This window comes from Maniola hyperantus, chromosome 17 (genome assembly GCF_902806685.2).
Source record: "Maniola hyperantus chromosome 17, iAphHyp1.2, whole genome shotgun sequence".
Taxonomy (NCBI): Eukaryota; Metazoa; Arthropoda; class Insecta; order Lepidoptera; family Nymphalidae; genus Maniola; species Maniola hyperantus.
The window spans coordinates 4,909,716-4,932,628 of NC_048552.1; the positions used below are offsets into that span (position 1 = coordinate 4,909,716).

Genomic DNA, 22,913 nt, shown 5'->3' on the forward strand with positions numbered 1-22,913 from the left:
AAATCTGAAAACATATATAGATACCGACAACTTCCGTACCAGGACTTCCATGTTTAATGCCTCTAACTGCTAGAGGCATGTCAATCTCACTAGCTATAGTCCGCGACAGGTCGAGATGGCAATCAAGCAGTGGCGAGCAATAAAAGCACTGGTTACCCAAGTTGAAATAGCTTCTCACTCATTTTTCATCATGACGCTCAGTAAAAAGGTAACGCAACTAAATAATGCCTACCCTAGCTTCAAATTATGTGCACGCCACTGCAATCTAGGTATGAGGCGGGGGGACGCCCCGCACACCCGCACGTCACCCGCGTTCGCCCGCACCGGATTAGCGCGGGGGCGGCCGCTTGCGATTCCAACCTGACGCGTAATAATATAGAGTCTACCGCTAGCATAACTGAGATTGCCCTTTTGCTACTAAGACGTTTTTAGAGTCTCAGCTGGTAGAGGCACTTAGGTACCTTAATTTATGGCATTGTAATGGCACAGTGGCACCGATTCTGCTATCTTTCTCTAAACTAAATTTAGAGTATCTAGAGCACGCTACAAATAATAGGCTTGAGATTGGCAGCTAAAGTCACGTGGTTTAACGGCTCTAAATTAAATTTAAAACTGTCAAACTGTGTCTGTCCTTTTCATATTAGGTACATTAGTAGGAAGAGGATGCGATATACTCTAAAATTTAGGTTTGCTCAGAATCAGTAGGTACCAGTAGGTATCTAAGTTAACGGGTTCTTCTAGTATAACAAAAATATAAACTTACCTTTAGTGCTTTCAACAACGCCGTCTATCCTCCATAGAAGTATCGCGCAATAGACCGTCAGAAGCATCTTGCAGTTGTACAGTTCCACTTTATGGGCCCAGCTCATCTCTACGCAATCTCTTGGCTATCACGCCATCCACTTTTGACGGCAACATTAGAACGTCCCTGTTAGATGACAGATGGTATTTTTATTATATTCATATCAAATTTTATACCGATACAAAACCGTTATTGGGTTTTTAAATTTGAAGAATAAATATAATTATCAAATTAAATTAATAACAACTGAACTAAAAGAAAGATTCCTAATTAATCCCAATTGTAGGAAATAGTCTATAGAAATTAGAAAATGATTAGGTTCTTCATTCTATATTACTTTGAAATGTATTTTAATGTGATTTTTATTCTTATTTAACTTTGAACGAGGACGTATTCCTTTAATGAGCCAAGAAACACTGGGAAATAAAATGAGTCTACAACAAAAGAAATTGTGGAGAGATGAGCATTCTTATCGTTTTAATTACATCTGTGACGAAGACTCGAGTCACCAGCGGTACCTGTAACAAATAATAAATGTTAAACAGTTTTACTTAGCTTCACTTTCGTATATTTAATCCAAATTCTTTTACTGAACCGATAATTTTCGCATCTTTCTACAATTAACAATCTAACATGCTGCAGAAAAAATGTTTACATAAACTGTGAGGACGAAGGATATATCGATTATTACTGTATCAATTTGTGCATAAAATGAGTAAGTAAAATTAAATGGTAGGTAAGTATAAAGATAAATTGTATCATAAAGGCCGATTTTTCAATTGCCAAATAATATTTATTTCTAGTATTGAAAATCTGTCAAAATGAAAAATCTATTAGTAATGTGTTTAATAAACTGACTTTAACGGACATGGATTTTTAACCAAGTTTAAGTATGTTATTTTGTTATTGGCTTGAATAATTTCTACTAAGATATCTAAGTAATTTCTTAAAACTTGTCAGCAAAAATATAACACAGAGTAGGCCGTTACAAACAATGTATCAACTTTCAACTAACGTACTAAATAAACACGTAAAGATCCGTTCACGACCCGCCGCCAATGTCTAAACTCAGGGGATAAAAAAGGGCATCGTATAAAATTTTGAAAGGGCCCGTTGAAGCTATGAAAACATTTCTTTTTCTCTTCAAAGACGTCATAGAACGGTTTATGACATTCAAGGAAGGATTTCATTAAGTACATCAATGCGCTATTTAAAAAAAGCTTGAAATAGGGATATTTTATTTTCAAAGGACCACCCAGCTTAAAGGAATTAGATTTTTCTTTGAAGTGCGATAGTTAAAGTCATGGGCATCATCTACTTAGTAGTTTTATACGATGAGAATAATAATAACTGTAATGAAGTTGCGCGAATCGTCAATGTTAATTAACGTAATTAACTCGCTTCTCAGAGAAGTGAACTCGTGATGCGGGTGTGTCACTAGCCGACTGGAGGGTACAAACAGCTTTGAAATCGTTCCAGCCAACGGAGTTATAGTGAAAAGCTTCGAAAATATCTGAAGAAGCTTGTGATTTGCTTTTAGATCAAACTTAAGGTACCTACAGAAGGCAGTGCCTACTAGGTACCTATTTGAGAGTTGAGATGTCACGGATTGTGAGAAGGTTCCTCATTCTGGAGTTCTGACCACTTGCACCTTCTTAGCTGCGAGTGGTCAGAACTGTGTCAGAACTCCAGAATGACGACTAGCCCCTGTCAGTGGCATCCATTCTTTTTTTGAAGCGAAGCTTTCTATCGGATTTTATACGTTCAGATTCCGGCGAGTAAAATGAGGAAAAACCGGTCAAGTGCGAGTCAGACTCGCGCACCGAGGGTTCCGTGCTCGGGTATATTTTTCGACATTTTGTACGATGAATCAAAAACTATTATTCATAAAAATAAAAATAAATTTGTTTTAGGATATACAAGTAAAGCCCTTTTCATATGATACCCCACTTGGTATAGTTATCTTACCTACTTTAAAAATTGAAAACACTAATTATTTGTTCATTAACACATTTTGATTTTTTTGTATGATGTAACCACAAATCCACAGTTTTTTTAATCTCTATATATAAAAATGAATCGCTGAATGTGTTGCTGATCGCAAATCTCGAGAACAGCTGAACTGATTTCGCTATTTCTTTTTTATAATATTTCTTGACGTACGGGGATGGATCTTACGGAGAAAAAAATTTTAAAAAATCCTGGAAAAGAATCGACTGTTAGGCGGTACGAAGTTCGCCGGGGCAGCTAGTTTTATATAAAATCTTATCTGAGACACAATGAGCGTCCTGTGACGCGACGCTTGATTTGTTTTGTCTTTTGCAAAGATACTCGTAACTCGTAAGTATTTAAAAATGTTATAATCTGAAAGAGAATTTCAATAAAAAAAAGAAGAAAACGAAACTATGTATTACAATAATAATTTTATAACAGCAGAGAAGAGCTAATACGCTCTACGAAACTCGCGCGAATCGTCTACTTATAGTACGTAGGTACTTCATAAGAAGTCTCTTCTGGAGACAATTTTAAACAATGTTAATTAACGTAATTAACTCGGCTCCTCAAAGCGGAGAACGCGGCGCGAGGCGTGTAATAAGACGGCACAGGTAACTTTGAAGCTATTCACTTTGCATACATTTTCTACTACTTTGAAGTAAAACATGTTTTTTTATTTCCAATTATAAAGTAAAAATAATTGAATCGCAAAGTTGGTTTCGTCGTATGGAAACCTTACATTCTTACGAAATACACAATTTACGTCTTACACTTACGTCTCGTTTGAATGTGCGAATAAATAAATAAAGTTTTATTATTATTCAGATACAAGTTAGCCCTTGACTGCAATCTCACCTGATAGTTTAATAAGTTATTGACGTTTAGGGGTGTCTGGCGGTTCCCACGACACTAGTGTCTGGCAATGCATGACGTGATTTTTAATACAACTCCGAAGAAAATATTTAAAAAATTAGACTTTATACTTTGTAAGATTTTTTTACACCTTTATTACCTACCTGTCATCTCCCAAAGCCACCATGATCCTAACAAACATTCAAACAAACGTTCCTTCCAGTGTTGGGGACAATACGCAGATAAACTTTCAGCTTTTATAAAATAAGGAAGGTCTGGCACGCGCTGGATCTCACTCTTGATCTCTTTCTCACGCGCCGGATTAGTAAAATGCCCAAATTAAGAACTCATGACTAAAAATTGTGCACGAGTTGCGTGGAAAACTACGTTTATTAGTAAACAAATTCTTGTTGTTTTTTTCTTTCCCAAGTTAGTTCTATATTTCAGGCACTTTAATGATCTCAGTGATGTATTAAATGTTGAAAAAGAAAATACAATAAATAAAAAATTGAATAAGTAGGATTTTTTTTTTATATTTTCACGAGTTAACACAAAATCCTCTATTCTTCCTAAGTTGAACATTTGTATTTTCTTACACAAAGGGGCGATAGATTACAGCGCAGGTACCTACACCTGTAATACATTTTACGGCGAGATTACGCCACTAAATAAAACCTGTTGGCGTTATTTCGCAACTAACTGGCGATATTTTGTAAATGGTTAGGCGTTTTTATGTGATAATATACAATGCCTTAGATTACATACAAGGTCGGTTAATACAAAATGTGTCTTAGAACTCTTAGATAAAAATATGAAAAGAATACGGTTTATTTTTTCGGCACAAATGTTGGCTTTATATTGTGAGAACATACCAAATGTTACACAATATAATATTTTATGTGTGTCGAATTATAGGAAATAGAAAAAAAAATCTTAGTCTGTGATTGTTATCTTTGAGCCTGAATTTCAAATTGGAACTTTAAACCCCTTGCTAAATAAGTCACTACCAACTCTATGCATTAGACTCGATATAAGTAAATTGCTAATGCGCGTGGCCGCCATTTTAGTGACGTCAGCACTAGACTGAAGTTTCGAGCTGATGGTATATTTTTTTTCGGCAGACGTCAAAATGACGTCATTTCGATGTTAATGAGTCATCGTTCCAGCGCAATAGCAATTTGCGGGACTTATAAATTTCCGTACCTGAAAAGTTTGGCGATTAATCACTTATACAGACGAAATTGCATAGCTCACAGTACCAACGCAATGTCGCCTGCTTATCGGGCATACTTTGGAGAATGTGCTCAGGAACTTCACGACCTTTTTCCTTCTTCTCCATCTTACCACAGAACAGCGAGAAACCCCGAACGTTCGCAACCTTATGTGGTTGACGTCTAATTAGTCACACGAAATGATTTGATCAACGTTTCTAATACAAACCGCTAAAGTGTGGAATGCCCTTCCAGCATCCGTGATTCCTGCAACGTATAACCCAAATACTTTCAAGGCCAGAGTGTCCAACCGCGCGCTCCAAGCAACCTAAACCTCTTCATTGCTTTTAATCAAGCTTGTTTGTTTTTAAGTGTAGTGCTAGTGCAACTCAAAGAACACACGAACAAAGTGAAAGCATAGTCCTAGTGCAATGTAAAGAACACAAGAACAAAGTGTCTTCCAATAAGGTATCTTAACTATAAACTAAAATAAGTCAATGGACCGATTCTTAGGTACACCTAAGTACGTTTATAAGTTTAGGTTAATATAATATTGCTTGTTAGCCTCTCATATGCTAGATTGTAATGGTAGTTAAGTAGGTGCTGTTGTCGGTACTTTACGAGAAAAAAAAAGCTTGTTTGTGGTGTGCAAGCCTATCTCGCAATAAAAAAGTTATTCTTAACCATATTCTGAAATTGCACCTGGAATAGAACCTGGGACCTCCTACTTATACCACTCACGGCACTCACCACAACGCCAGGGAGGTCGTCACTTTATTTTGAAGATCGTACCTACTTTAGCGTTTAAACTATCGTGAGTGATTTCCATTATACATCATCATCCATCATCATCATCATCATTTCCATCATCGTATGGGTGCGCAACTAGTCGGGCTAACGTCGACCAAACACGTGAGTAAAGCCGGGACAGATATTATATATAATCGTACCTACTGTACGGATTTCACTCAGCTACTAACGTATAGCTATGCTAAAGGTATCGATTTGGTTAAAGTTCCCAAGACCAGAGAGTATTACGTAACAAAATTTGCAAGTAAAAAGCTTCGGACTACAGAATGCCCTATCAAAAGGGGGACAATAGAATTTCGTCCAGTCCCTTCGCCTGTAGCGCATAATGTAGGTTAGGAAGTTTGCCAGCCGTCGTAAAATATGGAAACTGTTTTATTATATCAACGCCTCTTGAGGGATATCAAGAAGCGAAATCTTGTGAATCGTTTTATCGCTATATAAATAGGTTTAATGCATAGTTATTACGTTCATCATCATCATCATTACTAACCGATAGACGTCTGCTGCTGGACATAGGTCTCTTGTAGGGACTTTCATACGCCACGGTCTTGCGCCGCCTGAATCCAGCGGCTCCGTGCGACTCGTCTGATGTCGTCCGTCCAGCTAATAGGGGGTCTTCCAACTCTGGATTCAGGCGGTACGTGACCGTAGCGTCAGGCGTGTGGCAGTCCCTACAAGATACAAGCGTCATAGGTCCAGCTGTGGACGTTTATCAGTTGATAATGATGATATAAACAAATAATAAAAATATTTTTCATAAATTTTAAGATACCACAATGATCATGAATACCTACGCTTGGTTAATTTTAGCGTACATTTTCATTTAATATTAAATACTGAAACCGCCATAATTGCCCCTCATGTCATTTAACGGAGCGTAATTTATGATGAACACACACTAGAGGCGAGCCGCACAGCCACAGACAGAACGTAATACATTTTTCAGTATTGAAAATGCGACTAATATTTTCAGTACGCCCCCATGTAAATAAATTTTTAGCGACCGCCCTGGAGTAGGCAGCGGCTTTAAAGCCCGGTATCCACCTAAGCGAAGCAAGGCAGAAATGTGTTCAATAATAATAATTACTTAATAAATAATATTTATTGGCAAAAATAAATTAATAATTTATTTGCAAAAAATATTTGTCACAAAAAACCAATCAGATTAAATTATTGAGTAATGATAAATATCGTATCAATAAACAAATCAGATTAATTAAGGAGTAGTGATAATTTTTTCACGACATAATGCGATTAATGCGAAAGTGTGTTTGTTTTTTGGGTTGTCCTTCAATCACGCCGCAACGGAGCAACGGATCGGCGTGGTATTTTACCTTTATATACCGAGTTAAAGTCCTGGAAAGTGACATAAGTAGATTAGTGCGTTTTTTTGTAGGTCCGAGGGAGGACCCGAGGACCGAAGTAATAAAGAAAAAAACGTGCAAACAACGCCCTGCATTTTCAGTAGATACTGAAGAATCTTTGCATTGGCGCGTACGGTATAAGAGTGGCTGAAATCTGCAATCAGCACGGGGGTGAACACAGACACCTGACATAGACGCATGTGCATCACTCATCAGTGCATTACTTCGTAATTGAGAACCGAAATAAAAAAGAAAAACACGGGTAAACATTCCCTTGTCAATGCACACTGAAAAACGCTGTGCACAGCACGTGCGGTAAAAACTTATCGCACGTGCACGTGCGTTACCAAACGGCAGTAATCTGCGATCAGCAAGTGATGAACACACACATACCTACATACCAGTGCGTTTCCCCGTAACCGAGGACCGAAATAAAAAAAGAAACACGAGCAAACGATTCCCAAGGGAGCCATTCCCGTGTTTTATTCTTAGATAATTAACTCTTTGATGCTGCGGACATCTGTTTATACTGAAACTAAATTTATATTTTGTTTCAAAACAAGACAATTATTTTATCACTTATTGGCTACATTTATCTTATCTTCGCATTTTTTCTTACGCAAGCTACGATTTTTTTCTAACATTAATTTTAATTTCACAAACTAAGTAAGTGAGTTAGATAAATGAGCACAAACCATTTTACATTATTTTTATAAAAATTATTTTTATATAAATTTTTAACAAATTACATTATTTTTATTAGTAGCTGACGCCTGCAACTTTGCGCGTGAATTTAGGCTCAAGGATACCGTTGGAATTTCTCAAAATTATTTCTTGACTAGCTGATAGCCTATGACACTCGCCAGGTCTTTATCTATACCCATGCAAAAAATCACGTCAATCCGTTGCACCGTTGCGACGTGATTGAAGGACTTACCAACAAACCAACAAGCGATACCACGATAACTTCAGCAAGCGATACTAATATCGATGTTGTAGAAACGCTCTCTGTGATGAGTTATCTTGGATAAAATATCAGTACCTACCCTTATTATAAATGCGAAAGTGTGTTTGTTTGTTGGTTTATTGGTTTATTGGTTTGTTGGTTTGTTGGTTTGTCCTTCAATCACGTCACAACGGTGCAACGGTGCAACGGATTGACGTGATTTTTTGCATGGGTATAGATAAAGACCTGCAGAGTTACATATGCTACTTTTTATCCCGGAAAATAAAAGAGTTTCCACGGGATTTTTAAAAAACCTAATTCCACGCAGACGAAGTGGCGGGCATCAGCTAGTCTATTATATTATAGAAGTTTGTAATCTCCTATAATAAAGAGTAGAGTGTTACTGATATCTTCACTAATCGCGACTTGTCCCTTAGAAGGTTAAGAGGCCATTATCTCTAATCCACAATAGGTACTCCTCAGATTTGAGTGTCGTATGAGCATTGTATTGAAGTTAATAACATCTACTAAAGATGTGTTTATCAACAACAGTAAAATAATTATTGGTTACATGAAATTACTACTCCTATTATAATAATGTGAAAGTGTGTTTGTTTGTTGGTTTAACCTTCAATCACGTCGCAACTGAGCAACGGATTGACGTGATTTTTTGCATGGGTATAGTTTAAGACCGGGAAAGGGTCATAGGCTACTTTTCATTCCGGGAAATCAAAGAGTTCCCACGGGATTTTTAATGACCTAAATCCACGCGTACGAAGTCGCGGGCATCAGCTAGTAAGTCTATAGAGCGGAATTTACACTTTTAAATGAGTGTTGAACAATAATGAAATGTAGTAAGTATTAATTATAATCCACATTTTTTTTAAACAATATTTAGCCATGTTAAATGACTAATATTCCCCTCTTTCTCCATCTAAGCGTCAAGCTTGTGCTAGGAGTAGGTACGACAATAGTGCAACGGGCGGGGTTTGAACCGTCGACCTTTCGGTTTTCAGTCCACTCCTTTACCCGTTAAGCTATTGAGGCTCTATTTCATTGGATAATACCGCTGATAACAGAAAAAGGAAAACGCACAAATAGGGACAAAACATTCTAGGACCACCTATATTTAAATCGGTTATAGCCTAGTACGTTAGCCTCCTATTTTCCGGGGGTCCGGGGTTCGATCCCGGATACCTCTACCGAACGTATGAAAATAATGATGATAAATAAAAAAAAATCAACGAGCTTACGTATAAAATAGGATAAGCAGATTTTTTGTGCTAAATTTGGTATTGAGTAACGAGGGAGCCATTGGCCACTGCTCCAACGTCCATCAGATATCGAGCACATCAGCTCGTTTTAATCTTTTTACTCATGGGGCAGCTGGAAGTGAGTTGGCAAGTGGGTTTGGATGCTGTTGTACTTAATAATAAAATTTAATTTGCTTAGCAAAATTTCTACAAAAACCACCAGTTTATTATCCGGAACAACCGGACTTTTTTTAGTAGGTATTTTATTTGCAAAATGGATGAGGTTTTGGAAGGCTTTGGATGTGCCTCACCAAGTATCCTTGTAATTTTCCGATGGAATGATAAGTAGAATAGCAAATGTTAAATAAGTAGTTAAAAGAAATACTTAGTTATCTATTTTAGTCTTCTCTAATACGTTTATGATTCAATGCCCTTTAACAGCTAGACTGTAAATAAAATATTAATTAATTAAGTCTAGTCTCCCATGAGTCATGACCCATCATGAGATATCACGTACTACGAATATTCAGTAGGATATATAACTTGTAGTAATTATATTTACAAGCATTAGCAGTAAATTACGTTGATAAGGAGAGCGCTACCAGAATTTATAGCAGACTGTTTACAGTCATTATGTGCTTCGCTTGTACTGCATGCTGCAAGATACCTCTAAGGGGCAGCGCACACTGATAGAGTCGAGGCGTAGTTCTTTCACAGTGATTCTACAAAATCGGTGACTGCGTGTATAGTTGGGGCATTACGAACGTGTGAAATGGGTCATAAATAATTTTTATCAGACCTCTCGCTCGCACTTACAGGCCTTATGGAATTGGAACAACGGAGCTCTCGTATTCATTATATTAATATTATTTTAACAAACAAATAATTTTCTCTTTGTCTTCCATTCGTTGCGAGGCATATTATTCTAACTCATTCCATAGCCGGAGGCACGCATAAATTAACTAAGTAAATACGATTACAACACTACAAACAAAGTGAACTTCTATACAACATTACAAAGCTTTAACAAAGCCCACCTAAACTCATAGAAACTATGTTATGAAGTTAGCATAAATAAAACGTAAAACACAAACTGTGTGCCGAATGAATGCACTCTAAAGCTTGTTCAAAATGGCCGAATTCTTCGCGCGACTTGGTGTCTACTCTTATCCCCCGGCCACACTATGCTCCTCGCGCTGTTCATCACTTATCTTTTCGCGCTGCCGCGATGTTGCCCTCTCCGGCCACACACTGCTCTAAATATTAGGACGATATTATGCACATCTACGCCACTACAACAGTCGCACAGGTGTGTACGTATAGATTTGAATATTTGCGCAGTGGACGCTCCCGCATCCCGCGTTCATGACGCGCAGGTATGGCTGCAGTTTTACTCTCTCTTTCTCTCTATTTGCGTCGTAATTCTGGCCATTGAGACTGCACGTAGATGGACTGCATTTGAATTGCAAGTCAACTGCGAAATTGCAGTTAGTATGCAGTTTTATTGCAGTCGACATAAAATGCATCACAACTACCGACCGATAGTGCAGTTTGCGTGTTATCAGCGTGCAGTTTCTAGTACGGGCGCAGTGTGTGAATTGCACGCCGACTGCACGCGAACTGCTTATAGTCAGTCGACAGTTGCAGTTGTGTCAACTGCGTAGCAACCGCTGTCGAACCACACGAGTATAAGTTCAAACTATAATTATCAATATAATTATACTGTCGGCTTGAAAGCCAAATTCAAACCGTATGCATTGATACTTGACAAAGTTTCATGAAAGCTGGAAGCAATCGGTTTTGCATTTAGCTGTTCACAAGTCAGTATTAGGAGAAATTGACCGTATCTGGACAACGCCTAAAGGCCGACTTAACGTATTATTATTTAGCGTACTGGGACCGGACCTAATTTACTATTCTCTTTGTCTTTTCTATTATTAGGGCCAAAGTATACAGACGGAGCGGAGTAATGCCAAAATAACTAAAGTATAGGACATCGCCCACGGCGACTTTTTGTAGTGATACAGTCGCATACGTATCTTGTATCGATACATTTTGTCAATTTGCATTTGTATAGAATAGAATAGAATGTTTTTTAATTCATGTAAACTTTTTACAAGTACTTATGAATAGTCAGGTCGTTTTAATTTACGACTTAATTTACGACTTAGTTTTAATATTACGTATACGTACAACGATGCGTCGCTACATGCATCGTCACCTTTTTGCGTCTGTATTGCTATCGTATCGCTGCAAAAATTCGTCGTGAGCGATGTACCTTAGTGTAAGTAGTTACCTAAATGTTACCAAGAAAGTCGCGGCGCTTCCGCTCCAGTCTACTCGGCTGGTGTGAACTAAGCCTAAGTCTGTAGGTATACATTACATTTATGTATAAACTCATTTGGTCAGTGTAATAACTCCCGCATGTGAATATGTAATGAGAGGTTTCACATTTGCTGTGGACAAGGGTTTTGTAGTACGAAAAGCAAGAAGGAAAGGCCAAGTTATATCTACTAAGTATGATGTAGGCAACCCCGCGCCTTCATACGTTTTTGGCTACGTTTCCGCGCTGTACTAAGTACCAGGCTTATCTTTTGCGCGAAAAATCAGCCAGCCCTTCTGTCACCAGATGTAGCAATTAACTGCGGTAAAATAGTAGTTTCTTTTGACGATTCAAAAGCACTTGTAAAAGTTTACGTGAATAAAAAAATATTTTCACTTCAATTCTATAAAATGTCTCTTAAGATTTTTTTGCCCCAACACTCGAAAGAAGAATAAGTTGAATGTTATTCCTATTAACTTGGTTAATTTACTCCATTCACTTTTTAGGGCTCCGTACCTCAAAAGGAAAAACGGAACCCTTATAGGATCACTTTGTTGTCTGCCTGTCTGTCTGTCGGTCTGTCAAGAAACCTACAGGGTGATTCCCGTTGACCTAGAATCATGAAATTTGGCAGGTAGGTGGGTCTTATAGCAGACATTCGGGTAAAAATCTGAAAACCGGAATACCATACCAAGTGGGGTATCATATGAAAGGGCTTTACTTGTACATTCTAAAACAGATTTTTATTTATTTTTAGGCATAATAGTTTTTTATTTATCGTGCAAAATGTCGATAAAATACGATTATACTACGGAACCCTCGGTGCGCGAGTCTGACTCGCACTTGGCCGGTTTTTTATATATTTTATCTCCAGTCCATTATATTTTCAATGCTACTAAAATAGTGACAATTACGGCATCGTTAAATAAATCCATAAAACTACTAAAGCACTTTGGGTCGGGCGACTGGAATTTTTATAATCGTACCACACAAAAAGCCAACATAAACCATCGGATTTGCTTTGATGTTGGAACTAATGATGCGAAAAATAGACGCGGAACTCGATTGTGTTGAAACTTATAATAAGGTGAAATTCGAAATTTTAAAAATATTGCAAGAATTTAGTGAATCATCCAGTTTCTTACATTATTATCGATTTTATCTGTATCCATACTAATTTTATAAATGTAAAAGTGTGTCTGTCTGTCAGATTTTTAGGTACGGCCCATCCGTTTATCCAATTTTGACGAAAGGCTCAGAGATGCCCGGACACGGACATAGACTAATTTTTATTCTGGAAATCAAAGAGTTCCTACGGGATTTTAGAAAAACCTAAATCCACTCAAGGGCACACAGTGGCAATGGGCAGGGCACATAGTTCGTGAAACCGATAGACGTTGGGGTCCCAAGGTGCTGGAATGGCGACCTCGCACCGTAAGACGCATTTTTGGAAGACCCCCTACTAGGTGGACGGACGACATCAGAAGAATCACAGGGAGCCGCTGGATTAAGGCGGCACAAGACCGTGGCGTGTGGAAGTCCCTACAAGAGACCTATGTCCAGCAGTGGGCGTCTATCGGTTGATAATGATGATGATGATGATGATGAAATCCACTCAGACGAAGTCGCAGGCATCATCTAGTTTTATATAAATTCATAAGCATCAAAAGATTAACAATATCTGTTTCATGAATTTTCCATAAACTTTATGTAAGTGCCTAATAATTATCAAAATTCATTAAAACCGGTATCCTACTTTCCGAAGCTTATAATTTATTCTCGTATCAATCTCCGGAGAGACGTGTCAATAAATGCTCGGAGCAGATTTATAAAATTGGTACGAATTACCCAATTTCCCTAAGGATACATTTCCATAAAAAGTGGCATTAAAATACCATTTACATTATTAATTAATTGTTCGAGCGTTAGTAGCCGACAGATTTTTATCTTTCATTTCGAGCGAAAACGTACGATGAATTAATTGGGATATAACAAGACAAAAGCAAAATTAGATGTAATGTAAGAGCCAGCCCGTGCCAGACCTTCGTTATTTTATAAAAGCTGAAAGTTTCTCTGCGTATTGTCCCCAACACGGAGAAACGATCAGCTACTATGAAGTTTGGATCATGTTGGCTTTGGGAGTATGAAGTCAATTTTTTATATTTTCTTCGGAATAGTATTAGATATCACGTCATGACTTGCCAGTCATTTAGTATCGTGGCAACCCCCTGCACGACACCCTTAAACTTTAAGGGCGTCTGGCAGGGGGTTGCCACGAAACTAAGTGTCTGGCATGACGCGATTTCTAATACTATTCCGAATATTAACCCGACTGGTTTCGAACCCGTCCGGGGTCCTTTTTCACAGGGACTCAGTTCGCTCACGTGTCACCGCAGCACCGCGGTGTCACCGCGCAGTCACAACCGCGACGCGTGCGCGAACTGAGTCCCTGTGAAAAGGACTCCGGATGGGTTCGAAACCAGTCGTGCTGACGTCGAATAAACACGTGAGAAAAGCCGGTGTGTGATATATGTATATAATGTATAATATACCTATTATGAAAAACTAGAAAATTATTATTTTATGACAAAGTCAAATTATTCTAAGCGCCACCTCTTACCTTTATTATTCAGCATTTATTTTCAGAATTCTATTGTAATAATTTGTACAAAAGACCGTTTCAAAATTTTAAATTAATTTCTTCCTCGTCAATATAATTTATTAAACTTCAATGTAGAGTTGCTGATTAAAAGACCCAATCAACAGAACAATGTCGTTGTTAATGAAATGTTCAGTCTGTTTGTAAATTTATAATTACAGGAAAGCAAATTTTAAAGTCAATTTCCGGTAAAATGAGATCACTAATTAGCACAGTTGGCCATTTCTCTGTAAAGTCAATACGACAATTGATAATAGAGTCAATTTACTTTACAGTTTACTGTTTAACAGTTTATGTTGTTTAAACTGACCGTTGGAATTAGTTTCATTATCGTTTAAACCCATATTATATTGCTATTTACATAATGCGTTGTGTTTTCTGAACAGTTTTATTATTGTAAGTAAAGCAGTTCTCTCATCAAATAAAATAATATTTTTGAACTATTGAAATTTTAACATTGGCAAGGCATTGGCATTGCTTTATTGAATCGTCACATAAAGACGACTGTGAATCAGTTTTACAAAATCCTCTTTTGTATTCCGGAATAAAAAGTATCCTATGTTACTTTCCAGGACTTAACTATATTCGTGCAAAAAATCAATTAGATCCCTATCTCCATTGCGGTGTGATTGAAGGACAAACCAAGAAACATTTCAAATTCGCATTTAAGTACAATATGCGTAATGTTTTAAATATTGAAATTTATGATTCATAAATGTCAATGTCTTCATAAATTATAAAGAAAGCCAAAACAAGCGGTTCTGGTATTGATTTAGTCAGTGAGGCAGGACTTTTCTTTTTTTATAAAATACACATAATAACTAATTATATAAATAAAAATACATAAAAACTAAGAAGTAGATATAAGTAAGTATATATAAGATTTAAAGTTTTATTTTTCAGGCTTAAATTGACCCGACTTGAAAAGAACTATCTACTTTCAGAGAGCCACTGTAGAGTTAAAGTGGTATTTTGATACTTACAACTTAGTAATCCACTTTTTGTAAGTTATTCACAAGAAAGTTTTTGAAGTTGTTCTTGACTTTCAACCCTGCCTTAGATCTTTTGAAACATTGTTTATAAAGAAACTAACTCTCGGAAAGGATCCAATTATTCCTTTCAAAGCTTTATTACGAAGAAATGTTGGGAAGATGAAATCTATTTAGGTGAGTTAGGCGTTATAAAACAAAGGAAATTATCCAATTTATTAATTTTTTTTCAAAGAATATTAGCCATATTAAATGACTAATATTTCCCTTTCCTCTCCAACTAAGCGTCAGGCTCGTGCTAGGAGTAGGTACCACAATAGTGCAACGGGCGGGTTTTGAACCGTCGACCTTTCGGTTTTCAGTCCACTCCTTTACCGATTGAGCTATTGAGGCTCTATATTAAGTAGGTGATTAATTTTATTAGTTGTTTCCGTATCTTGATTTGAAATCTAAAATTCAGAATAAACAATGTTGTTTTTGCAAATGAATTGTGTAGAGTTTATAGGTACCTACCAAGTTAATCAGTAACTTGATCGATTATAGCTTATGAGTTAGTAGATTGTAGATGGTCACAATAATTTTAGTCCTAATTGTATTGTTCTAAGTGCTGGTTCTAGAATTTTTTAATTTTACAATAGAGGAAGGTCTGCGACGGATCGACATAGCAATCGGGGTATGTCCCGCACACCCGCACGTCACCCTCGCTCGCCCACACCAGATTAGCGTAAAGGCTATGCAGGTGTGCGGGGCATTCTCTTCGATTGTCATCTCGACCTGTCGCGTACTGTAGAAGTAAGGGAGTATACCCTATACGAGCAGGTCCTGCTCGTTTGCTCGCCATATTTATTCTAAAAAAAAACTTTGAAAAAGCCGACACGCAACTCAGAAAAAATACTCAATTTTCACACAGATTTTTCCTAAACTTTTATTATTATTTTCGGAAAACCGATAAAGAAACCGTAATAGTACACTATTTCCAAACTAATCCCATACTTACAAAATTTTACCACACCGTATAACCTCACTCACATACCTACAATGATCACTCAAGAAGTTTTCTTCCTCAACTTCTCCACAGTAAATTACTATTTCTCGTAGTACGTGTTATCACGCCAATCTAATTGAAAAACTTCTGACAAGGGTTAACAGTCGACTCATGCCCGTATCCCGTAAACTGTTGTATGTTATAACGTTCAGTGTCAGAACTGGGTGTATTTATGGCCGTTAACATTCCTTGGTTTTGTTATCACGTCCAAGATTACATGTACAGGTGGAGTTAGTCTTTATTTGAGACTATTTATTCGATTTTTAGGGTTCCGTACCTCAAAAGGAAAAACGGAACCCTTAAGGATCAATTTGTTGTCTGTCTGTCTGTCGGTCTGTCAAGAAACCTACAGGGTACTACCCGTTGACTTAAAGTCAGGTAGGTGAATCTTATAGCAGACATAAGGGGAAAAATCTGAAATCCGTGAATTACATCACACAAAAAAAAAATTGTGGTCATGAACTAATAATTAGTATTTTCAATTTTCGAAGTAAGATAACTTTACAAGTAGGATATCATACAAAAGGGCTTTACCTGTGCATTCTAAAAGTAATTTTTATTTATATTTATGCATCATAGTTTTGAATTATCGTGCAAAATGTCAAAAAATACGACTCTAGTACGGAACCCTCGGTGTGCGAGCCTGACTCGCACTTGGCCGTTTTTTTTAAGTTATGTGCGTTTTAAGCAATTAAAAATTCACATGCATTAACAGTGAAGTATAAGATCCTGAGGAAACATACATGAATGAGAGTTATCCTTATACTCTTCGACTTCAATCTTCGGCACGATGGACTGGCTATATTATAAAGAGGGCGGTGTGGGAGGGTCGTGGTGCGCAATAGAGAAGTTCTGTGTTCAAAAGTGGATGACAGGATAACAGGCTGATAAAATAATGAAGATGGTGTACTCCAGTACAAATAGTAGAGAGACGTTGTCTCTGTTACTCATACCTATATGACGTTTTGTCGCTCTTAACGACCGAGTACTCTACAAATCTGCTATCTCCTTCTAAAGGTCGATGTACATTACTTTCGGCCGCGTACTGTATAATATAATTTCAGCCCCCCAATATTGTTAAAATTGAAAACAAAATACTTCTCAAAAACAAAGCAAGTGCCTATAAGCCAAACAAACAGCACCCTTATTCTGTGATAATTAATAATTACGTCCTTCAAACAGGCTTATATTGGCATGATATCTAAAGCGAGCCCAAGTAAATGGGCTATACTTAAGGAGCAAGCACCCACTCGCAACGAAATCTGAGGTGGCACTTGTGTTTTCTAATCTCGAGAACCTTCTTTGAAATGAAAAGATTTGAATAAAGTATTACTCGGTATAAAGTAATACTTAACATCCGGCGAAATAGGAAAATGTAGATGAAGGGGCTGGCTTTTGAATTTGAAATAAGGTTATGCTAAAATAAATGTAAAAAATTGAATGCTTTTAATATAGGCCAAGCTGAAAGTTTTGCACTTGGTCATTTAACACAGAAACACCGATTTTCCATTAACTTGAATTTATATTAAAGGCTTAGTAAATATCTGTAACACTCCTTTGCAAGAGAAATTCGAAATTCTGACCTTTATTTACTACTAGCTAAAGCCCGCGACGTCGTCGCGTGGAATTACGTTTTTTAAAAATCCCATGGGAACTCTTTTATTTTCCGGGATAAAAAGTAACCTATGTCACTCTGCAGGTCTTTATCTATACCCATGCAAAAAATCACGTCAATCCGTTGCACCGCTGCGACGTGATTGAAGGGCAAACCAACAAACCAACCAACCAATAAACCAATAAACCAACAAACAAACACACTTTCGCATTTATAATAAGGGTACTGATTGCTCAATACGCAAATTGGTTCATTCGTTGAACTGATCAACTTTAACCTTTTTGCAACTGCTTGATTGACGTTTATCACAAGAGGTACCTATCACAAACGATTATTATTATTATTATTTATTTATTATTAAATTAATAACGATTAATTATTTAATTAACGGTCGATTATTATTATTATTATTTATTTATTATTTAATTAACGGTCGCGCGGTGCCTGAGCCCAGCACTAGCCAGCAGCCCGAGTTAGCTGTAGTGGACAGGGCGCATCGCGAGTATGTTCGTAAACGAGGGCCGCCAAGACGTTTTGGCATCGATGATTTATATACTTAGTTAAGATAGTAAGGGATGTTATTGTTTAAGAAGGGAGGTGTGACATATGTAAACCTCTTTTTCTTAGTTTATAAAAAAGAGAACAATGTCATTGTCATTATAACGAATAAATGATTTCTACATATTTTATTGTGTTATTAATATTAATTTAACGCGACCGTTAACGATGATCATTAATTAAGGCTACACGATGTGTTTCTGGTGCGTGCGTTAAATCAGTACCCTTATTATAAATGCGAAAGTGTGCGTGTTTGTTGGTTTGTTGTTTTGTTGGTTTGTCCTTCACGTCGCAACGGAGCTACGGATTGACGTGATTTTATCGCTAAATCGCTTGGCGGCACGGCTTTTCCGGTAGGGTGGTAACTAGCCACGGCCGAAGCCTCCCACCAGACAAGACCAGAAATTTAGAAATTATAAAATTCCAAACCCCTGCCAGGAATCGAACGCGGGACTTCCCACTAATAGGACCGCACTCACCACTGCGCCAGGGAGGTCGTCAAAACTCTGATCCCAATCCCAAGTCCGGATGCACAACTGGATGGATAATAGGTAGTGAGAGAGTACCCACTAATTATTATTATCCCAATCACAAAAGTGATCATCTATGATTTTCACGACACAATCAATTTTATTTATGAGACTATTTGATAAAGTCGTCAAAGCTAATACATTAAAATGTTATCATATTTTACTACTTTATCAATGGGTTGTAAAAGTGGAAGTTACACTCATGCAGAGAGAGCTTTGAGAGGCAAAATAAGAATACAGGTATATGAATGACTCGAGGAAATAAGTAGAATATCCACAAGAAGTCTGCTTTTGAGACAGTTCAGCATTATTTATAACATATAAGGAATTTCTTAGCGAATATTGTTTAATTCCATAGAATATATTATTATGTAGGTGCAGTTATTATATGATATACTTAACTCTTTCAGATTAATATGTTAATCGAGACTGGATAGTCGATCAATGAATTAATCATTAAGCCTCAATAGCTCAAAGGTCGAGGTGCGGACTGAAATCCATAAGATCGTCGAGTCAAAGTTCAAACCACACCCGTAGCATTCCTACCAAGATATACCTAACTCCTAGCACAAACGTTATGTTTAAAGCGGAAAGTGGAAAGACTATATTTTTTGCCTGCGACTTCATTTGCATGGATTTAGATTTTTTATTAATCCTCTGGGAACCCTTTGTTTTTCCGAGATAAAAAATAGCATATGTCCTCTTTAGGTTTACTCTTTCTTTAACTAAGGATGTATCCATGCAAAAAATCACGTCGATCCATTTCTCCGTTGCAACGTGATTGAACTTTGAAGGGCAAACCAATAAACTAACAAACAAACATACGTTATGGTAGGGAATGGGATAGGACTCTGGCATATTGATAGCTATCCATCAGTGAATGAATTATCAGAATCGATCCATTAGTTCTGGAGTCTGGAGATTACGCCTATACGTACAAACTATGAAAGCATACCGCTTTATAGTAGGATACTTACATATTAAAATAATTATTATTGTAGACATTATCATGTTTACCAAGGGTAATATACATACTTACTTAGAAAAAGTTGCCGGTGATTGACGATTGATATGACTGTTTTGCCATAATAGCCATCTTCTAGGCAAGCGCGCTCCATCTTAGGCTGAATCATCATTTGCCAGCAGGTCTGATAGCAGCCGAGTCCTAGTCTATAATTTAAAAAAAAAAAGGTACGCTCTACGCAGTGGTAAGCCGATGATCTTCTTAGTTGAAACTTGAAACTCACATTGACTTCCATATATTATATACATTATACATATAATATAACGGAACGCTAAATCTTTTTTAACAAAATAATAAACGACATTGAATTAATTGTCCGCCTAAGCAAAGTAAGTAGGTACTTACTTAGATAAATCTTTAACTTAGGCTTTAACATCGATTAAATTAATAAATACCTATTCTAGATTCAGTTAGAGTCATAAGATTTGTTGTTGATCTTAAATCTTAACTGAATATGCTTCAGCCTAAATGAATCTAAATTATTTAATTCATCCCTAATTATAGATTTAATCTTACTTAAACAACACGTGTTATGTAGACAGGTAAGGACACGCTTTCCTTTGTATAAAATAAAATTAAACAATTTTTTTAATAAGCTCACAATTGATAAATTGTCTTCGACCGTAAAGGCATGCTATATTATAGGTAGCGTGGTATAATAAGTCATGTATGTAAATTTTATAAGGACGGACATATATAACAATTTATTAAAAACATCTAGGGTTACATAGTTATCAAAACAATTGCGATGTCACATAAAAAAGTTGACTATAATAAAAAACTTTCTCTAATAATAAACTTTTGTCGACTTACTTTGCATTAACGTAAATATCTCCACAGCATTTCCCAAACTTTTCACAATCTTTCACCAACCCACAAAACAAAACACGAACTAATTGAGATACTTGTGTCAACACTCAAATCTCTTCCGACATCGAACAGTTTCAGATTTCACCGCGTAACAATTTACGGCCAGCCGTGAACACCGAAACACGTCCCGGCTTCAAAACGGGCTGGAGACATCTAAAAAATCTGAATCCTGGAAGCTTATTGCCGTGCCTCTCCGTGTCAGAGCTTCGCTATGATTCTACATCAAACAAAATTCAACTTTATCTTATACCACATAAAATTCAAACGTTAAAATTAACATAGGACATTTTAGTTCTGTATAACATAGATAGGGGAAGAAGCACAGATGCTGCGCGCATGCGATTTCGACCAACACACACACTCATACGAAAAGTTTAATTGTGTGTAAGGGAATGAAAGACGATGTTACATTGTTTGAGTCCGCGCTGGACACTATTGTTGGTATAAGTGTTCCTTCACTTTTTCCCTGAAGGCAAATACTAACTCTTGCTAGAAAATGTTAGGTCACTTGAAACTGGACTTGTAGTATTACTAAATGTCACCAGCATAAATGGACTGGTGCAGTGGATGCTGTTTTCTTTTGCTGTTTAAAGTTTGATAACAACACAATTGTAGATTGTGTATGAACAAGGGCATAAAACAAGCCATTCTATCCGAGACGTTTAGAATAGAATAGAATAGAATAGAATATATTTTTTATTCAAGTAAACTTGTACGAGTGCTTTTGAATCGATTGTGACAATCGTTTATCTAGCCGAGCCGAAGGCGAGGGCAGATATTTAAGTAAAGGATAAAATGGGTTTTATGACCGAGTTATACACTGCTTTTCACTTCGATTGCGAGGAAATGAAACTATATAAATTATTACTCCGGCTCACTACAGAGCTCACTCTCCTCTCAGAGTGCGAAGGGGTTTGGCCATAGTCTACCACGCTGGCCAAGTGCGGATTGGCAGACATAAGTACCTACTTACTTAGCCTCAATATAAAACTTTTCTAAATATAGAGACGCATTAACATACGTATCTAATCTAATCTAAATCAGCCTGTGCTGTCCCACGTCTGGGCAAAGGCCTCCCTCCGATCCTTCCACAATTTTCTATTTCGTGCCTCTTCAGGCCACGTAACTGTAAATTTTTCTAATTCATCACGCCAACGTCGCCTCGGCCGACCACGCTGGCGTTGATGATTCTGGGGCGTCCAAAAAGAAGCAGATTTTGCCCATAACTCATCTGGCATACGGCACACATGACCTGCCCAGAAAAGGCGATAAATCTGACATAAATAATTATAGACCGATAAGTCTTGTCTCACACCTCTATAAAATTTTCATGAAGGTGATCGAGAATAGAATCGCAGGTGAGTTAGACAAACATCAACCACCAGAACAGGCAGGCTTTCGTCGAGGTCTCTCCACTACCGATCACCTACAAACCCTTAATCAGCTTATTGAAAAACATTCAGAATTTAATTTACCTCTCTATCTTGCATTCATAGATTATTCAAAAGCGTTTGACAGTCTAACACATGATTCAATTTTTGATTCCCTAAAAAAGCAGAACATAGATTTTATGTATGTGAACTTAATTAAAAATATTTATTATAATAGTACTGCAGCATTGAAAATAGAAAACCTCGGCCCATCATTCAATATTGAAAAGGGCATTAAACAGGGTGATCCTTTATCTCCAAAATTATTTACATGCGTACTAGAAGAAGTATTTAAGAAATTAGCTACAGGGTGGATGGAAAGGGGCGTTGAAATCGGTGGGCGTAGGCTAACAAACCTCCGTTTCGCTGATGACATTATCCTATTTTCATCATCGGCGGCGGAACTGGAACAGATGCTGAATGATCTAAACTCGGTAAGCCTTGAGGTTGGGCTGAATATGAACATGTCAAAAACCAAGCTTATGACAAATAGCACCAAGCGGAGGATAGAAGTGAGAGGGGACAGAATTGAATATGTCCAGGAATATATTTACCTTGGCCAAATAGTTTCTTTTCAGGCTCGCCAAGATAAAGAAATCACAAGGCGTATCGAAAATGCCTGGAGAAGCTTTTGGTC

General features: G+C 37.2%; 1 protein-coding gene across 2 annotated transcripts in view; it reads right to left on the minus strand.

The window, feature by feature from the left end:
• The window catches only part of LOC117990041 (opioid-binding protein/cell adhesion molecule homolog), a 93,304-nt gene extending 72,321 nt beyond the window's left edge, over positions 1-20,983 (minus strand). Inside the window, exons 1-3 of one of the 2 annotated variants that reach the window (XM_034977480.2) lie at positions 20,790-20,983; positions 1,288-1,320; positions 764-928 (exon numbers count right to left, since the gene is read on the minus strand). In XM_034977480.2, coding sequence (XP_034833371.1) covers positions 764-869 — 106 coding nt within the window. In that variant the 5' untranslated portion in view covers positions 870-928; positions 1,288-1,320; positions 20,790-20,983. Of the gene's footprint in view, positions 1-763; positions 929-1,243; positions 1,321-20,789 lie in introns of both variants that reach the window. The other variant, XM_034977479.2, reaches the window with a different exon arrangement.
• Positions 20,984-22,913: the final 1,930 nt, after the last annotated feature.